This window comes from Colossoma macropomum, unplaced genomic scaffold, assembly GCF_904425465.1.
Source record: "Colossoma macropomum unplaced genomic scaffold, Colossoma_macropomum, whole genome shotgun sequence".
Lineage (NCBI taxonomy): Eukaryota > Metazoa > Chordata > Actinopteri > Characiformes > Serrasalmidae > Colossoma > Colossoma macropomum.
The window spans coordinates 8,237,337-8,257,954 of NW_023494809.1; the positions used below are offsets into that span (position 1 = coordinate 8,237,337).

General features: G+C 39.2%; 1 protein-coding gene across 1 annotated transcript in view; it reads left to right on the top strand.

Annotated features, from left to right (window-relative positions):
* Window positions 1-20,618, top strand: part of syngap1b (synaptic Ras GTPase activating protein 1b) — a 79,124-nt gene that overhangs the window by 54,968 nt on the left and 3,538 nt on the right. The window contains exons 18-19 of the mRNA XM_036558240.1: window positions 2,967-3,039; window positions 11,758-11,819. Coding sequence (XP_036414133.1) covers window positions 2,967-3,039; window positions 11,758-11,819 — 135 coding nt within the window. The remainder of the gene's footprint in view (window positions 1-2,966; window positions 3,040-11,757; window positions 11,820-20,618) is intronic.

The following is a 20,618-nucleotide window of genomic DNA, read 5'->3' on the forward strand; positions in this document are numbered from 1 at the left end:
CTTCAGTTAATCCGAAATACATTCACTGAATTTTGGCCAATCCATTGTTCTGAGAACACCAGCAGCTTCTTTATTTCCTTTTTTAGTAATAGCTTCTTACCAGCTGTACATCCTTTCAGATTCACCACATTGAGAAACACCTGTGGATTTTTTCAGAACTGAAGCAAGAGTTGAGCTTAATTTTCTCCTTTCTGTCAAAGATGAAAGCTTGAAGTACCGTTTAGCTGACAGTGACAGTTTTGTAGGTCCACCAGGTCTTGAACGGTTCTTAGAAGCGCCCATTATCTCTACATCTTCTAATTATTTAAGCTCCAGTTTTGGAAACTCCATTTTTTTTTCCTTTTCACTTTGACTTTTCCCTACCTTTCCTCTCATCAGAATCATGAATAACCTGTTCTGACTGGAAATTAAATAAAGAATGGTCTCTGAGTTTTGCATAGTACTCTACTTTTCTCCAATCATGTGACAAAAAATGAATTGTTGTCATCTCTCACTGTGCTTATTTGTATGTCTGTACTACCTAATACCTGTTTGAACTGTTGCATACTCCTTTGCCATCAACATACAATTTGATTTGCAAATACATTCAAGTATGAAATATGCAATCACTTAGAACAGTGTCTCAGTATAACACTGGAAAGGGCCTAAACTGAGTGGGGTGCTTCCTTCAACATACACACACAGTAGTTTACACCGAGCAGATGCTTACACATCGAGAAGCAAGTACTCTATATGCAAAAGATCTGAGAAACAGATGGCGAAGCTTCAAGACGGTCCCTTTTCTAACCTACTGTGTTTGGTGCTGTTTGTGAAATAAACATAGAGATTTTAAGTATAGATCGAGAAACATAAATGTGTGGAAATTTGATGTAGCACTGATATGAATGGATGATGTGAATATATATTTTTATGTTGATATAAAGTAGGAATCTTTCACAGTGAAATGGAATGAATTCATTTTACCCGAGAAGAGAAGGAATGTGGGTATCCCTTGTATATTTTTGAAACGTTTATTCAAAATATAAATCTTCAACACTTGGTAAGACTGTATAAAAGATTATATAAGCTCTGTTTGACCCTGGAGTGCAATATTGTCTATTTAATTACTACACTGTGCAATAAATATGCCTCTGCTTCATGTAGCAAAAAAGAGCACATTAGTTGTTTCTGTGTACAACTTACCCCAAATCCTGACCTGTTCCTGTGAATCCAAGTTAGTTTCTATACTGTTCAAAGTTTTCATGACCCGTATCTGACCTTCTGTTCATAGTTGCTTTGTTATGACTGCATGGAAGACGGCCCGTGGCTTAACTACTTGAAAAGCAAAGCAAATTATGTCTCGGTTTGCTCCTTTGATGACCAAACAAAGCCCTCTTTCTAATCTTTGGAAAAACTGCCCATTGTCTCCGTACTTTTCAACTTTAACTGTTTTGTCTGTTTTTCTTTTCTCATTTTCTCTATACTGTTCTGTAAAGCAACATAATGCTGTACCTTATCAATGGAATAAAACATCCAATCCCATTGTTTGAACACAATACCTGTGAATTTCATTATTTGCGTATAAGTTTAATTAGTTTGAAAGCTTTTTTCAAGACGCTCAAACTGAAGCTCAGTACATGTACACAAAACAAAATAAATGCCACCCTCTGATGTGCAGCGTGTGGAACGTTTATACCTGTCAGTAATTTCTCATTCCTCATAGACATCACTCATGTGTTGTGTCGTCTCTTTTATGAACGGCTTTTTCATTTTGCCAGTATTTTAGCTTTTTCTTCAAATATATGCAAGGACCATGGATAAAAAAAAACCACAAATGGTGTCACTGTGGTGGTTCCCTCAAGGTTAGATCCTCAGTTTAGTTAGGGAACATATTTATTTTCATTCTTGCACTGACTCCATACCAATGCTGTCCAAGGAGAACATGTATCTCCAAAATAGTAACAGGAGAAGGCAAAAACATTCTTAAGTCTTAATGTAAAAGATGTTTTATTCCAATCAGTTTTGGGTGATTTCTGTTGGTCCATTCTTTGTGAAATTTTCACGTAATGTATTCAAATGATGTCAAAAAATAAAAATCGACAAAAATGGAGATGTTTTTTGGACAGTGATGTCTGGACTCTGTGCTTTTTATTTTATTTTTCTTTAAAAAAAAAAAGCTAAAGTGTAGAAGGTTTAAGGTGCACAAGGTGAGCCTTGTTGTACCTTTGAGGGTACCTTTGCACTGTACTGTAAAGGGGACCCCATTTTTCTGAAACTTATCCATTGTATAAAATGAATGCTAACCTCAATTTTTGTGGATGAATTAAATAAATACACTAAACAAAAGATGTGTTCTGAGCTTGCCTTGATAATACATTCACAGATTGGCGTGGCTGGTTAATCTGCAAGGAATTCTCAAAGGAGAATTTTTTTCTCACAGCCATTGTTAGATGCCCTAAAATCGCATGTGCCTCGAGGTCTGAATGTGATCCATTTTATAACATCATATTATACTGAAATCAAATTACATCCGCCCGGCTTGCTCATGCTTGCGCAACAAGACAAAGGCTCTCCAACACTTGTTAGAAGGTTGTGCAGGCCCGTCCCTGTTATTCCCCAGGGACGGTGTAAATATATATTTCATGTGATCTCCATGATCAGTAAAATACTATAATCACATGAACAGCTGAGAGCGCTCTCAAAGGACAGCCCAGACTTCATAAGACAGGGAGAAAGACGGGGGAAATTGGCCGTTAGGCCCTGCATGGTACATCAAAACAGCTAGACTACAGCGTACCAGAAAATTGAATGAGGATAGGAGCTTTTATATATTTATATATATATATATATATATATATATATATTCACATATTGGATATACAACAGTGCAGATTCACTTATCATATTCGTTATGGTCACATATCTATTGGCTGGAACTAATTGGAAATCTCTTTCTTTCTCTCGTTCTCTCTCTCTCTAACATGAAGACTCATGGCAGTGGAGGATGAGCTGAGGGCAGGGGCAGCATCTGAACACAAAGCCAGGATTTTTGCAGATCAGGTCTGTTTTCCCATTCACACACACTCTCTCTTTCTCTCTCTCTTTCTCTCTCTCTTTCTCTCCCTCCCCCCTTCTCTGTATGTCTGTTCTCTCTATAAAGATTATCTCTGCTGTGTCCAATTTGGTCTATCGTTTCTATGTCAGTACATCTGTCGGCGTTGGAATGTCTCTGTGTTGGTTTGCCCTGCTTGTAGGTTCATTTGCCCGTTCAAACACTTTTAAAACGAGCGAATACCATCCTTATCAGTCTTTTGTGGCGTTTTTTTTTTTCTGGGTTAGGTTATGGCTGAATTTGATGTGAAAGCTGTTGGTTCATATACATGCATTCAAATGCTCAGTTATGTGACTTGCTTTGGTTCATTTCAAGCTCAAGGCAGCACGACTCTGGCGGCTTAAAGGGGGAGGTAGGATCCATCCAAACAATGTGGCTAACAGTGAAAGCTGGTGACTCCTGTCCTCCAGCACAAATTATAATGAGTTTGGTTTACATAGCGCCACATGCAAGTTCTCTTTGCACTAAATAAAATAGAGCAGTAGCTCATTACAGACAAAGGATACAAGAAACTAGAGGTAGGGAGATGATATGCAGAGAGGTTGCCTGTTGGGTCACAAAGAACTGAAGTCTCTCAAATATTGGAGTTTTCCAAATGTTCATCGGCTATGGGCAACTAATGTCGTGTCCCTAGAAGAAAGACTTGAGGAGCACCAGCAGGCCAGTACCAAAACACATGAGTGTTGGAAAGAGTTGGAATGGAACTGGAACTGGAGAGACTGAGACCATGTAGACCAGGGGGGGCCGGTGTCCAGCACAGTTTGGAGCTTTTTCTGCTCAAACACACTCACTTAACCTGGCAATTAACAGATTAGTGTTATCAGGTGTGTTGGAGCAGGTAAATGACCAAACTGTGCTGGAATTTTGCACCCCTGATGTAGACCTTCAGATGTGATAAGGGGAAGGTTATACTGATTATAACACGAGGGAGACTGATTGAGAGTTGGAGTTATGTGTGTATTCTAGCTGCTAAATTGCAATAAATCAAGATTTTACTGAGACTAAAATGGGACTAGAGACAGGAAGATGGTTAGAGGAAGAAAAATGGACTTTTGACATTGTTAGCCACATTGTTAACCACTGTTCTGATTGAACCATCCCTTCACTGTGCTGTTTTCACCCCAAGGGCAAACTGTTTGCTTTGGGAAGAGAGAGTCAGTCGTCTGCGGCACAAAATAAATGCCTCTGTGTGCTACCCCATGTCTCAACTCGAATTTTCTGCTAGCTGGTGAACCACATTTTCAACCATCAAGCCTTTTTCTCACCAAAAGGCCCATGCTTGTCCCTTCAAACAACACTGTCTCAAATCCTCACATATCATCTTGACACCAATTAACTCCCAGTTATATTCAAGCTCTGTTACTCAAATCCAGTGTCCCTTGCTAAACCTAGTAACTTCCTGCAGGGAAATTGGCAAACTTAAGACTTAAGCACTGTTGAGACAGGGTTAGTTTTACATGAGGAGATACTAGGAATTCTCAGTGATTTTAGTCCTGTGTGAATATGCCATGTCAGTCATTTTTACAAACTAAAGATTGCAGAACTTTTTACCTTATAAAACAAGCCATAGAAAAACAGTCCTAGGTTATATTAATCCCATGCAAACTGATATGTTGGTAGAAATGTTATCATATTCTTTTTTTATTAGTTTCTTAATTATTGAGGGCCTCAAAGGAGCATTTACTTTTGTTCTCCATATCTAAAATCAAGCTGATATTGTACCATCCTACCTCTTCCTTACAGTTCAGAACATAAAAATGTGAAAATTACAGAAAAAAGTTAGATTTTCAGCAGTAAGGTTGACAGTTGGCTGTGAATTCCCAAGCTAGTGATTATGCAAATGTCACAGTGCATTCATTTAAGACAGCTAGGCAGATGGTTAGGAAAAATAGTTAATCTGGTCTAAAAATAATTAATCTGGCCTAAAGTTTTATTACACACTTGTATAACCTAAGAATAGCTCAACCAATTGGCATTGAAGTCCCTGTAGGTACTGAATAATGCACCTTTGTATGTAATAAGCCTGAGATTTTACGGGGCTAAATGCTTTGACGTGTTTTCTACTTGTTTCTGGAGTGAAGGCAGTGTGTAAATTGCGTAGCCACACCAAAGCAAAAAAATTTGTTAATTGTTGCTTTTTCTCTGGTTCACACCGACATATTTCACATTCAACCAAAAGACCTCAACAAAACGTACAACTGATCAAGCAGAATTTACGACGTACATTTGGTGACAAGTAGGATAGTAGCCACTAAACTTTTGGAGCCATGCAGTAATCCGACCTAACTAATAATTTGGTGCACCCCAGGCTTTGAATGGCAGCATTCTCACTTGTCCTAACAAACCACTTTAACAGAGCATTTGCAACCAGGGTTCATTTTAATCAAACCTGCTAAGTATGAACATGCTTTAAGATTTTCCAGGCCTGGAGCTGCTCATCCCTGGCATAAAGACACGTTTCCACTGGGGCTCCAGAAGAAAGAGCGTTTCAGAACCAGCCTGAACGAGAAATACCCTAGTTCTTCCCAATTTAGAATTATTTCCTGTTTTGCGTTCCCATTACACTTCAGGAACCGTGACCTTTACGTACAATAATGGAAAAGGAACAAAAGTACAGCAACACAAAAAAAAAATCGTTTACTTCTGTTGAGTGTCTTCAGAATCAGTTCTAAACAATTCTTGCATGTGGAGAATTACATTTTGATCTCATTTTAATTTTAATTCTAGCTTTTGCGTCCAGTCTCTTCAGCAACTTGTTTGTATAGGTTAAGACGGTTCTGCCATGCTCACATTTAACCAATCAGCAGCGTTCAGTACGGCAAGTTCAGTACGGCAAGTTCAGTACCCAGGTAGTTCCTGGGCCATGAAAAATAGGTACCTGTAGGTTTTTGAAAAGAGCCCTTTGGTGGAAATGCATTAAATGGGAATCTGAAGAGAAAAGGGAAACACCCATTCTTCAACGTCTTAGCTAAAACATACAGAGCTGTGAAAAAGTATTTGCTCCCCCCTTTCCTGATTGCACCTGGATTCGTTTGTGACTTCCTGCGGGAGTCGTTGCTGTGCTCTTTTAGATATTTTGGTAGCCGGTTCTGGGAAGATTCACCGCCATTCAGAGTTTTCTCCATTTGGAGGTAATGGCTCTCAAGCTCTGGGGGATCCCGGAGCCTTAGAAATGGCAGTGTGACCTTTCCAGATTGATGTAGTTCTTTCTTACCTCTTCCAGAATTTTTGTTGATCGTGGCACAGTGTGCTGCTTGTTGAGCCTACTTCGCATTGCCGGTAGGTTCTGTTTTAGTGGCTGTAATCAAGCCTGGGTGTCCTTAGTAGAATTGATCTCAATGATCAACTAAATTTGGTTAATTAATTGGTTGATTGAATAGATAAGGGAGCCAATGTGTTTTCACACAGCGGCAGTTTATGTTGGATAACTTTTTTGTTTGAGAAATGATCATTTAAAAACTGTTTTGTTTGCTCAGGTTTTCTTTGTCATATATTATACAGGTTGAATCAAAAAGATTCATCTGATTTTAAAAAGATTTATTTCACTTGTAAATCATTACAGAACAATGCAGTAAATTGTAAATGTTTTAAGTGAGCATAAGGTTTATTATTTAATTTACAGGCGCTCAATATGAACCTCCTCCAGCTGTTCGGACAACATCAACACGATAGTCAAAATCATCCCATACTGGATTGAGCATATCGGGTGTCACTGCTCTACTCACAGCTCTTTCAGTGCGGAGGTCATCCAGTGTTTTTGGGAGTTGGTGGCACATAAACAGAATCCATAACGTTCCCCCACAGAAAAAGTCACACGGCGTGAGATCTGGTGATGTTGGTGACCTTTTTCTTGGAAATGTTGATACCAAGGACGAATGCTCTGAGCTGTTGGAGGTTCACTGCCATACTGACAGTCAGTAACTTTATGACCCCCTCTTTCAATTGGTATGTGATTGGTTCCTAGGCGCCTCACGGTTGTAAAAATGTGGCGCTTTGAAATCGGATGAATCTTTTTGAATCACCCTGTAATTTGTTTGAAGATCTAAAAAGTGTGACAGATAGAAATAGAAGAAATCAGAAGGGGAGCAAATATTTTCACAGCACTATGATACTAGTCCTAAAGGCCAACACTCAGCAACTCTGCTTAGCAGGCTGTGGATGAATGGGCAAGGGCTTGTACTGTACATGCATCCTCAAGCAGGCAACGATGCAGTCCAGCAGCCCTGCTATTTTACAATTCAGCAGAGATCTTTCCCTCGAGAGGGAGAGATTAGCTGCAGCAGAGGCTTATCAAGAGTTGAAAGCAAGAGGACGCATGCAGTGAAGCATTGGGTAGAGCTCAGTTGAGAGAAGAGTAGGGGATGCAGTATTTTCTGTCTGTGGCATTTTGAATGGTGTTTAGTTGGTGTGGAGACGCGAAGAAGCTACACAGTAAAGCACAAATCGGCCACGTTTTCATTTGGGTCTATGAGAAAATAATAAGGTCTGAAGTGCTCAGCGTGTTCATCATGTTTGAATTTAGCCAAGCATTCTTCAAGGAGGCTTTAGGACTTAATCTCAACCCAAAACAAGATCAAAATGCAGGAATAATATACTTTTTATCACATTTGCAGAAATCTCCTGGCTTTTCAGTGACCGTGTAACAATAATTCAAGCACTGCTGCTTGCAACGTCTCACTTGTCTGAAATAAGCATATTTCTGCAGCCCACGTTGCTACCTAATCAACCTAATAATGATTGCAGTCAGAATTGAATCACGCCCACAGTAAAACTTGTGCCTTGAAACAGCACAATGCTTTATTCTGCACACAGCTTCTTGTGTGTAATATGACATTATACAGCGCCGTTTCTGTGCTGGTTAAAGACTTATAGATCTGCGAAGATGCATGTAAATGTATCTGCATTGAGATGCAGAATAGGGGTCTACTGGTGAGAGTATCTTATGCACCTCCAAGATCTCAACTACACGTCGGGAGAATCTGTGGAGCTCTGCTTCAAGCTAATTTTGCTATCTTGTAGTGCTGGGGAGCAGGAACGAGACCCAAACAGCACTCACCCCCAACCTGAACTAGCGCAAAATCTAATAGAGCAGTTTGAGGACGAGCTCGCAGAAAAGGTGCGACCTGTCAAATATTTATCTTCACCTTCAACATATTACAAAAACAATGAGCAATGTTGCTTATTCTTGGACAGAGAAGACCAGATGTAAGTATGAACACTTCTTGTGACTGCAATGTGCGTAAATGTAACATTCCATTTCCTAAATGCCACCAAACACCGGACATGTCGCACCGTGCAGTACAGCGTTACATAACATCACACAGCAGAGTGCTGCTGTACTACATAGAATGTGTTGCTGCGAGTTCGTCTTTACACTCTACTCATATGAGTTTAATGAAATTAATTTTTCCACATAGTGTCATGTTTGACATGGCGTTACTACTTTTTGACAAACTCACTTTTTTCAACCTGAAAGATACAAGGTGGAAAAAACTCTAGGATAGTAGGCCTGAGTGATATCTAAAAATATTTAGCACAATATTTTCTAGTGAAAAATCATGATGATTGATAGTATCACCCCCAGCCCCAAAAAGCAGCAGCTTTGACCTACTTTATATTCTTTTTTTAGTTTGCATACTTTTTTTAACAGTAACTATTTTAATTTTAAAAATCCTTAAAAAAACGTACATGTTAAATAATATGATACTGAGTAACTCTTAATATTTTCAGAACTACTTCATCTGTAATTGTAATAAATGTTACTGCAAACACATGCGTTCATAAGCTTCTTCTGGTGCAGATTTGCGAAGGCTTGCGTGGTTATAGCGTTCCCTGTTTCCAAAGCCATGCCCATGTGCTTTCCACATTAAAAACAAAGCATTTTCCATCGTTGCGGTAGCGTTTTTATAATTCAGCTAACCTGGGACTGGAACACTTAACGTGTACAGAAAATACTGCACATTTTACTCAGTAAATCACACGCAGCAGATACAGTGGGGAGTTTACTGGAGCTTTTAGGAGCCCAATTGTCACTCAATGTTTTAAGAGTAAAACTGTATAAGACATTATGTGTACTTTGTATATTTTATTTGAAACTATTTAGTAACTTTTTCTGAGAACAACAGCCATAATTGAGGATCAGTGGAACTTTCTCTCCAGGTTAGAGTTAACTTAGTTGCTCTACGCTGCAAGTCTGAAGTTCCAAAGCATGTCGGCAAAGTAAATTAAGGGGAATCTTTGAGGTAAAGCTAGCTTTACAGTGCATAGCAGAGAGAAATAACACAGTTAGTTTCTTAACAAACCCCAGTTTGAGAACGTATTATGCAAGCTGTTTAATGGTAAATTAGTCCTATGTAATTCTCCCTCAGTTCTTTTACCAAAACAGTGATTATCACCTTTTATGTCGGGCCCAGAGAGAGGAAAAAACACACCACTTTCTTCCTTGTTTTTCTGTACATTCTGGTTTGGATGCCATCCTGTAGTATGATGACAGACATCTATGCAAACATCTGTGCACCAGAGATGTGCATGGGTACTTGTGTACTCAGTTAAACATTCAAGGTGCTGGTATTCTAATACTGAACCCAAGTACTGCCACCTAAAAAGTAATCCACAGTTCTACATTAATTCTGTTTTTTCTTTTCTTGGTGTTGTTTTTTTCCTTCGTTGCAGCGAACCAGACATCTGTTTATGAAGATAGCTAAATATAAAACTTAGTCAGAACCTACATCCCTACTACGCACGATGCCAGCGCATGCTCACAGTAATGCGGACACAGAGGTCTTAAATATAATTTGGCCTTAAAAATGATCATGTCACAAATGAGGTGTCAGATATTCAGCCATCACAACCAAAAAGACCGCATTTCTATCACCTTATCTTCATTACCTACATATACACATGGTCAAGTCAATCTGCATTACTGCTCATTTCCGTCCATTTCAGGGTTTATCCTTTGGATTTCAGTCTGAAAGTAAATTCATAACTGGCTTCTTTGTGTGTGTCCTTTAGACCTTGTTCCCCAGCATCATCTTCTCCTGTTCTTCACCATAATGGACCGAGCTTTCGTCTGTGTTCCTTACCATAGTTCCAGTTATCCATCACTTGTTATAGTGTCACTGTGTTAGGCTTTCTTTACTACATACAAATGAAGTATACATATGTTTCTATTCCATCAGTTTTTTTGTATATTCCCCTCATATGGCAAGATAGTTTGACTGCATGTTCAGTAGCATGATGATTACCAAGAGTTCATATTTTAGTTAGCTCCTTGGCATGTTGGCTGATACTTCACCACTGAATGAACAACCTTTCTTTATTTTGCCTTACTGTGATGATTTACATGAATTAATTTGTTTTTTTCCTACAGATGTTTTGTTCTGGGTTGATATGTATTTATATGTCCTGTGTCTGTATTAGTGTCATTGACTTTTTTAGCTGTTTATGTCTATTTATGTCTGTGTGTACGTGTATATATGTTTGCACATGTGTGTATATGTGTGTTGTATGGTTGTGCTTGTGTATCTTTCCCTTTTCGCCCCCCCAAACACAAATGAGCCCTACCTTCTTCTCTTGGAGAGAAACACACAAACCCACACTCTCATACAGTCCCTGGACGGATTATAAACCAGGCCTTCTGGGCATGTGTCGCAGGCCACGACCATGAGGGGACCTTCAGCTGGCATGCATTTGTAATCGGTTGGTCTGTACACTGAATTTGTCAAGAGATATCAGTTTATCAAGACATTGAGTTGCTAGTAAGGATGCGCCGCAAGTTTGGCTTCTGAAAATTTTTGGGCCAAAAATGGCACTTTCAGTTACAGCAGAAAGAGAAAAAAAGGGCAAAACGAGATTAAATAGATCTACAAAAAAGTTTTAAGTTCAAAGTCTTTACCAATAGTTTTAATGATAATGAAAAAAAGAAATAGAGATTAAAAACACTGTTTGCTGTAGAGTTCAGAAAATTCCATTGCGGGAGATTTTACAAAAACTACCAACTGCCAAAGCTTTTAAATAATAAACTCTATATAAACATATACATATAGCTGAAGTTAGCTTCTTATTCAGCAGCATGAATTTTTTCACCTTAAATGGTGCTGTAGTTACACTGAGCAGCTAACAAGTAGCACATCAGAGCTATAATCAGCCACTGGAGCTGCTGGACTGTTTAACGCATCTCACTGGCTGATATAATGCCACATCCCAAACCATGCACTTCATTTTATTGTGTGAACAATTCCAATCTAGCGTGGTATTATCAAGCAACAAATAATGCAGCAGGAAATCTCAGCTGTTGAAATTTCAGCTTTTGTTTATTATCACTACAGCAACAAATCAAATAAAATATGTCAAAATTTTATATTTATTTATTTAAAAAAAAAAAAGTCACAAATAAACACTCAAATAAATTTGTACCACCACTGTGCTTCAGGGCGCCTGCCAAAATGGTCTCAGTGCTTTATATATATATATATATATACAGGTAAAAGTGTATGTGTGTAGCAGGGGTAATGCAGAGGTTCAGGTCCAGAAAGAAGCCCAGGATTTATTAATCCGTCCCTTCCTACACCCACAATCACCACACACTCCCTTTCTCCTGTCCCTCTTCCCTCTCTCACTCTCTCTCACCTCTCCTTGTGTTGATGAGATACGGTGATTTCTCTTAGGGGAGGCGGCAATCCATCCTAGTGCAGCCTCGTCTCGCGCCCGTCCCTCCTCGAATGCACAGGTAATGAAGCACCTGACTGTGAACCACCCACTCCATCCATCCCCACCAAGTCCACGCCTCACCTGTGTGTGTGTGTGCACTGCATCTGTCCCCAACACGCCGCACCTTGCAAAGGCATATGGGCCTGCTTTCACAGCTATAATGACCAAATGCAAAATTCTTGCAAGTGCACTAAGAGTATGCACCCCATCCTGCTTCACAAGGAGGATACCTTCTGTTTTTGTATTGCTTTACTATTCACCTTTGAACATTCTTAAAAAAATATATTATGTCAAATGATGACTGTGATACATACTGTAACTGAAACTCTATCTTTTAGTTTACTATACAACAGTGCTGAGTGCTTATTATTTATCTGCTGCATATAGGAATCAGATTAGGTTTTGTAGGTGTAGCTCTATTGAAAATAAACAACAAGAAAAGTATGACACTTATTTTTCAGGAGCAGCAGTTTTTAAAGTTCCAAATGCTGAACATTGCTGAAGAAGCGTTTCACATTCCATTCCATTCAGCTGTCACCAGTGGTGAATACGATTGCTATAAATGTTTCTTTCATTTGTGGGGTGCATTTCTGCCATCTTTGTCACAATGGCATGCAGTTTTCTTATTGCCTAATCCACACACTGTGCAGACACACACACACATACACTGCACCCAATCAAACACAGATCAGTGGTGGAACTGAAAGAGTGTATTCAACTGAAAGAATATATTGTTAATATGAAGAAAATCTGCTTGACTAGAAGTGATCATGGTTGGATAACTACTCAAGTACATATGCAGCCCAATACCCCTGTTAGACTGTTGATAAACTTTGAACTTATGTGACATTACTTGTAAATATTTGTCCATTTGAGTGAGTGAGCTCAATGTTACTTTTACATACTTGGCACAAGGACTCTTACTGGTGTATCATTGTATGCTTGCCCAGGCCTAAGATTACACCCCACCCTACCATTTACAGAGCAGCAGTATTAGCCACTACCCTACTTACCCTAAAGTTGTAGGTCTAGTAGATACCCCCTACTTTCTAACGAATCAATAGAAAACTGCACAGTGCTAACATCATTGTGTACTGGAAATTATGTTAAACAGGGGTGGAAAAGTAATTATACTTAACCTGTTGCCTCACAGGAAGAAGGGCCTGGGTTCAATTCCCCGGCCAGGTGACCAGGGTCCTTTCTGTGTAGAGTTTACAGGTTCTCCCCATGCCTGTGGGTTTCCTCCCAAAGTTCATAGACATGCAGTGAGGTGAATTGGAGATGCTAAATTGCTGCACGTTGTAATGCACAATTACTGTTATTACTATTTCGCCTGCATACTGGGGAAAAAAACAATATATGGCCTGGGCAAAAGTTATGGCACATTTCCAAAATGTTAAACTCAGCAAATAAATAGAAATTATGCAGTAAAATTTGGAAAATGTCATATTTTATTGTATTACCTGTAGAGGAGGTGTTTATTTCTTATCACTTAGAAAACCACCAAAACGTCATTTGATCAGGGTGTTACTTTTCATTTAAACCTTCAGAGTAATTTTTTTAAATCTCAAAGGCCAGAACCTGTATCCATCTTTTTCTATAGACTGCTCTGGTCTGCACAGACAAGCAATTGGTATTCACTGATCATGTTGAATATCAAGACAGTCATGGGCTATAGGCCCAAAGACTTCTCCATTACAGGTTTGACACCATTTGAAAACATGACATCCTGTAGTGTGGCTGGTAGCCTAGTGATAAAAGCCAATGGGAAGGCTGCTGGTTTAAATCTCCGAACTGACTGTATATATACCTGATTGGGCAAGACACTAAACCTCTGCTGGTGATGCTGTGCTGCTTCCAGACAGGCAGCAAAATGACACTTTGCCTTGTCTTTTTTCAGTAAATTACATAAGATAACAGCCTTGATAAGCAGAATACAGCAGAAGCTGAAAGGAAAGTCCTGCCAGTATGCAGACAGCCATCTGTAGCCTCAGTTATTGACATGACAGAAAAAAGTATAACAGTAAATAATTGAATGATTGTCTTCAATGACCAACCATCCTCTGTTTTAGAGAACGTTAGATTTTGCGGCACATACTGTAGCCAAGAATTGTCATTTTAGTGCGTCACTAATATTCGTATTTTTACGTATTTTATATTTTCTCTGTACTTTTTCCACCCTTTATATTACACACATATCAGAAAAGATCTTAGATCTGTAAGGATCTCTCACTGGACTGAGTTGGAAGTAATGGACAAACATTTTAAATATTCTACCTATTCAATTTTGAAAAAAAAATTATAACTAAATGAAACAATTTCTTTCCACCACTGATGCATATATGAACACACACACACACACATACACTCTTATAAAATTTCACAGGGCATGTGCTGTGATGCAAGGTGGGAAAATTCAACGGTTTCATTACAACACTCATACTTCCGTCATCTACTTCACCAGTGGAGTCTGAACTAGATGATGGGAATTCTGGGAAATCTCCGTATCTGTCTCAATCCTCAGTCCCAACCAGGTCGATGATCTGCGTGCATGTGTGTGTGATTTCTGTGAGTGGACTGTGGTATGTGTATGTGTTTCTATTGCTTATGTGGTGTGTTAAGTGCTTAAAGCGGCGCAGTGTTCGTGTAAGTTGTGCATCGAGTGCTGTGCAGCTGTGATACTTTTGAGTTGGTGAGGAACTTGATGTTCTTGATTGTATTGATCATTCTCTTTTAGCTTTTACCTTTTGTTTAGTTGTTTAATGAGAATGTATGAAGACGTCAATGTAAAGTGGTGAGTCAGGTTTAAGATGGTCAGGATTGTGCCTTGTGTGCGTGTGTCTGTTGTTTTGTGTTGTTTACTAACTACACTCGTGACTCTGTGAAGAATGAATGAATTAGGGTTCATGTTGATTGTACTGTATTTCATAATTATTTTGACTAATTAATATAGCCCATATGGTTCATGTATGAATACCTTTCTGAGGTCTATTAGCCAATAACGTTTTTCTCCCTATAGAACACTATTTGGTTCAGGATTTCACTCGACCCACACAGTACTTTCCCAGACATAGCAACCCAGTTTCCTCAGTGAAGGAGATTAAGTCATTTGGAAACGTTTGGCCGAAGTTAATTGACTTTCTACGAAATATGATTAGTCACCCAGTTGATGACACAATTCAAATTTAATCCAGCTCTGACAGAGATACATCACTCACCCCTGTTGTCCTCATCGACCTGCATCTCTTTGTTGTTAGTGTTGCCGGTAGCTTCTAGCCAAGGTCGTGTGCAATTTTCTTAATTTTTTTTTCCATTCTGAAATATCATGTTCAAGGTTCTGATTGAGAAGAGAAAATAGTTGTTTATTCCGTTTAAAATTTGTCATTGTCACTTGGAAAGGATAGATTACAGTAATGCATGGAATCTAAAGTAGTCTGATTCAGACTGGGTTATGTTAGCAACACATGCCGCACTTGCTAACGTAATAGTCTGAAATCAGACATCTTTTTGGATTCAAAAATCATGACGTTGGGACTTTTAAGTCTAAGAATCACCATTTACACAAGCGAGTACATGATTATGTACAGTGCTGTGCAAAAGTCAGAGACAGCCCTTTATTTAGTTCATTTCCAGTCAAAACACCCATTAAGTACCATTTTACCATGTACCAAGTTATTACTTTTTTCAGATGTTTCTGAGGAGATTAGATATAAGATGATCTACTTACATAAAGAAGAGGAAAGTCATAGGAAAATACAGGAGTTTCCATACTTGAAGTTCCAAAAATGATTAAGAGATGGGAATTATGTTAAAATGGAACTCCTAACAACCATGCAAGACGTGGTAGATCACAAACAGTACTTAAAGTTTTTATCTTTTGAGGAAAGAAAAGGAGAAAAAATCCACAGGTGTTTCTGTCCATCCTTTATTCCACTGTGAGAAGACGACAATGCAATGGGTCTGAAAGGATGCGTAGCTGTCAAGAAGCTCTTACCAAGAAAAGAAAATCAAAGAAGTAATCTCAGAACAACAGACTGGCCATCCCAGAGTCCAGACCTGAATGTATTTGAGGTCATTTGGATTGCATGAAGCAGAAAATGCAACCAACTTCTCAGACTGAACTATGTAGGTGTGGAAAAATATCCCTGCAGATTTCTTTAAGAATTGAATTGTCTTTAAGTGTCCTAAAAGTATTAGAAGCTGTGATATATTGCTGTTGTCGGGACAAAACCTTGTATCTCCATTTTGATCGTTTTTCAGTTTTTGGCACAGTTTGGCACAGTCCTGTTGCTCTTTACATTGTGTGCAAATTTTACGATAAATGGACCAACAGAAACGGCCCAAATGACCTGGAAAATGTCTGGTTCCATTGACTTACATTTAAAGTAAAGACTGTTTTTTCCTTCTCCTGTAAAGTTACCATTTTGGAGATACGAGGTTTTGTTCCAACAACAGCGATATATGCAATATATGTAATAAAAATATTATATTTATTTTTCTGTCTATTTCATTTTCTGTTAAATGTGTTTTGTTTTTTCCCTAATGCTGAAAAATGAACTTATACTAAATGAGCGTTTTTGATTGGACATTAAATAAATGAAAGGTGGTCTTTTTGCACAGGTTGTGACTTTTGCAAAGTACTGTAAATGTCTTTAGAATTCACAAACACAAATTTATCACCACTGAAACATAAACACACAATAAATCATTTTCACCCGTAGATAAACATGAATAAGTATGTATGTGAGCCATTCTCTACACCATGCAATATTTTCATGCTTATGACATGTTTATCCCCTTTTACTAACGATGAATGATCAGATTTGGTTTTGAGAGTTTCCACAATATTATTGTTGTCTATCAAACTCTTTAACTCAGTTGTTTCCTCCCTTACTGCCTTAATACAGACCTCACTGAAAAGGACTGAACTTGACGACAAACACACTGACCTTGATTTATATATAAAATGAACTCAGGCTGGTTTGGGCTTTGACAAGGCCTTCGTCCGTGTAGGTAAGAATAGAGGATGAGGTCAAAGACAACTTTGCCTCATCCACTGTTTATGCCAGCCCAGCCATTTTTATATAAAATATGGGTTGAAATATTTGTATTAAAAAAAGCATTACTTTTTATTCAAGTAGAGGCTTGGAACCCTTTGGAATTGTGGATTTGACACTGTGTCGTGTAATGTGATACAATGACTTTAGCAGACATCTGAACATACATAGTTTTATCTTGTGAAACTGCTACATTTCTTGCCTTTGTAATTTAGATGCTGACCAACAGCTAACAAGATTTGAATAAATATGATTATGGCAAATGATGCGGAAGAAAGTAATGTAATAACAGACTGTATTGAGTGTAACTGGACTTAGGAACACAGTGAAGAAAAGGGTAATTAAAAAGTTTTTACCTTTCAAGTTGTACTCTGCTTTAAAACTACATAATATAAATTAGAAATAATGAAAAAAAAATCAAGTGCAATGTTTGGGCAGCCCTGGTCAAATTGTGTATTTCAGAAAATCTTGAGGTAACATCTGTGTGGTATGAACTTATACATGAAATCTCTCTGCAAATTTACTACTTGTATACAGTTTTGTAGACATCATTGGTTCTAGACTTTTTCTGTAGGCAAGTCTTTCTTGTCCTGCTTTAGCATTTCTTTCTTGTTTTTGCACTATTCTTTGCAAAGCTCTCGTAGCCTTCTTGTAGAAACTGCATGTGTCATCTCCATACAATTTCTCTTAGATCTTCCTGAATAAAAAACCCCAAACCTAATCTTTTGACTTTGAGAAACACCTTAAATCATTGCCTTACTGCAATATCAAACCTCTGTAGCTGATTCTGAGACATTTGCTTCTGGATTTATTGATATTTAGATGAATACATTTTTCCTTCCACCTTCCCATCATTTTCCATGCCTCTGGCTACCACACAACCCCAACTCATAACAGATCCACCCCCGTGCTAAAGGTTTGGCATGGAGTTCTTTCTTCAGATGCTTCAAATGCTTCCATTTTCCTCTGAGAATACCCTCTGCTTTTTTTCCATTTTATTTCATCAGCTCACCGCACTTTTCCAAAACATTTCCAGCTTGTCAACATTTAGTTTTGCACTTGCAGGCCATTTTTGGAGAAGCAAGAATGCACTGTAGTGCTAGGTAAACTTTTCTGCAGGTCAGTTGCAGAAATCTGTGTGTTCTTTTGAAGATCTGACCAGTTTGGACAAAAGTTCAGAGGTTCTTCAGGTTTGTCCATATCTTTAATTAACATTAACAGTATTTGATATCAGTCTAATAATTTTAACAGCTGACATCCCAAGCTGAAAATGTTTGGTGACTTTTTATAGTCTTTGCTGCTCTGTAAGAGGAAATCAAGGTCTCAGTCCTTGATTCAACACACTAGAAATTCATTTCAGAATATTCTTTTAACAATTGTAACTACATTGCTTTGTTTGTACTATGCAGATCCATTCAATATAGCCAGAGGTGCCTAATCATTTGCATACAGATAAGCGACAATCTAGCAGTTAGGAGGTGTTCATAAAGGGCTGTGCTGCTCATAAATGAGTCCTATCTGACCAGACAGATCAAGATGTTTTATTAATCTCATAGTTTTCTACTCTTTTCAGCTGAAAAATGTGGAAATGTGGGAATGTGGCTTGATACATTTTGTAGGATACACACTCAATGTAGTGAAGCAGGCCTTTCATCTGTCCAGCACTTTAGAACAGTTTGAAGTTTTCTATATTGCTAACATTCATAAACTTGCATAGAAAACGCCTACAATGTTAAACTGGTCTTAAGAATGCACTGATCAGTTCAGTTTGACTGTGTACACATGCAGTTTTATGAATACCTCTTAACATTTGACGCATAAAGCTTGATGACTAGGATGCGGCCACTACATGACTATTGAAAACCATCTGCACAGTAGCCTTCTTCAGTGAAGCATCAGGAGAGAAGGGGAGTGGAACCACTGGACTGACCTTGTGTATCAACCCCAGATTGTTAATCCCTCCATCCCTCTTTCTCTCTTTCTCTTTCTCTCTCTCTCTTTTTCTCTCACTCTGTGCCCCCTCCCTGATTGTCCCCCGAGCTTTGCTATGGATGTTTCCCATACCACGGCTGTGTAACTCATGCTCCTCCTTACTCCCTCTCCATCCCTTCTTCCATCTCTTTCTCCTTGATCTCCCCATTCCCTCTCGCTGTACCCCTCTTGACTTTATGATCTTCTATCTGCTTTGATCTCTTTATTCCGAACCTCTTAATTGATTCGACTGTTCTCTTCAATCTGGCAATCGTACCCTTCCCCGGCATGTCGAATCCTCATTGTTCTTCCTCTTTCGCCCCCTCATGCCATGCTTTTCTACGATCTTTCTTCCTGTCCCCCGTCTCTCAATGCTCCCTCTTTCACGTTCCTACTCTCCTCCCTCCCTTCCCTCTCCTTCTCTTCTGTCTCTCCTCTCCCTATCCCCTTCTTTCTGTCTTGCTAGGAAGAGCAGCTTCCCTCCCTGGGTTCTCCAGACCGCGGTCTGAGTGTTGGCGGAGGAGAAAAGACCACCGCTCCTGGCTTTGGAGTCTCTTCCTTGGACATCTCCTCCGACAAGCTCCCTGAGAATGGAGCCCTGACCCCTCACGTAGCCCCCTCTCCTCATTCCCCCCTTCCCTCCACTCAACTCAGCCAGAACGGAGAGCTTCGTGGCAACCAAAAGGCTGCTCCAGTCAAAGCCTCTATGGCAACTGGGACCACAGCAACAGCAAGCATGGGCATGGGAACTGGCATAGAAGGAGGGGGAGCAGGTCACTAGCAGAGCTGCCCAGATCATAGTGAAAACACGGCGTCTTTACAGCCACAGAAGACAAAAAACATCCCTCGCTCCTGCCCTCTCGTCATCATTAACGATGAAGATGATGCTCGTCATTCTTTTTCTCAGTTTTTGCGCATTAGGCATGGGACACATCCTTACACCATCAACACTAAACAAAATAAGGGCTGTCTGGTGGAACTGACATTTTCTTTTGATTAATGTCAACAAAAACACAGCTTATCAGTCATATTCCTCTAGTATGGCAGATAGTTGTTGTCCCTGGAATCCTTGATTTGGGAGCCAAATGTGGGTCTTGACAGATTATTGTGAGTTGTCTGAATTTCCTGATACTATACTTTTTTTTTTATTTTCAAACATCAGTTGGGTGACTGACCTGCTGAGTGTTGTGTGAAAACATACGTCATGATTAACTAAAAGTGGGTAAAGGTCTAAACTTGTTCAGAAAACGCCAGCTTCAAAGATCTCCTGGAGGACATACACTGTATCGTCACGTGGTCTGGCTTCCTTAGTGCCTTTTCTGTATCTTTCAACAGGGTTCTCGAACAGAATAATGATATCCCAACAAAACAGTTTGCGTTTTGCTTCATTGTTCATGTCGAAGTGGCCTGTATAATAGACTGATCCGTAATCACGCCTCAGTGGAAGAGGGGGAAAGTTTAGGCAGTTGGTTTTTGTAGACTCGCATACGAGAAGCGCTTGTGGTCTTCAAATTGTAATTAAGGAACTTGCCTCACTAGACTGGACTCGTGCAATGTTTTTCTCTTCTCAATCTCAGAACCTATGTGCGATTAACTGGTGCTATAGATAAAAAAACAGTGCCATTTCAGAAACTGTGTCATAGCACTGCCTCCCATTCTCCCACTACCTTGGTCGTCCATTTGTCTTTCACCATGCTGATCATTCCTCCATGGACTGTTCTGTGTGATGGCATCCCTGTCTGTATGCACCTGTGTGTTTTCATGAACCATATGGAACGTGAGGTGGTCTC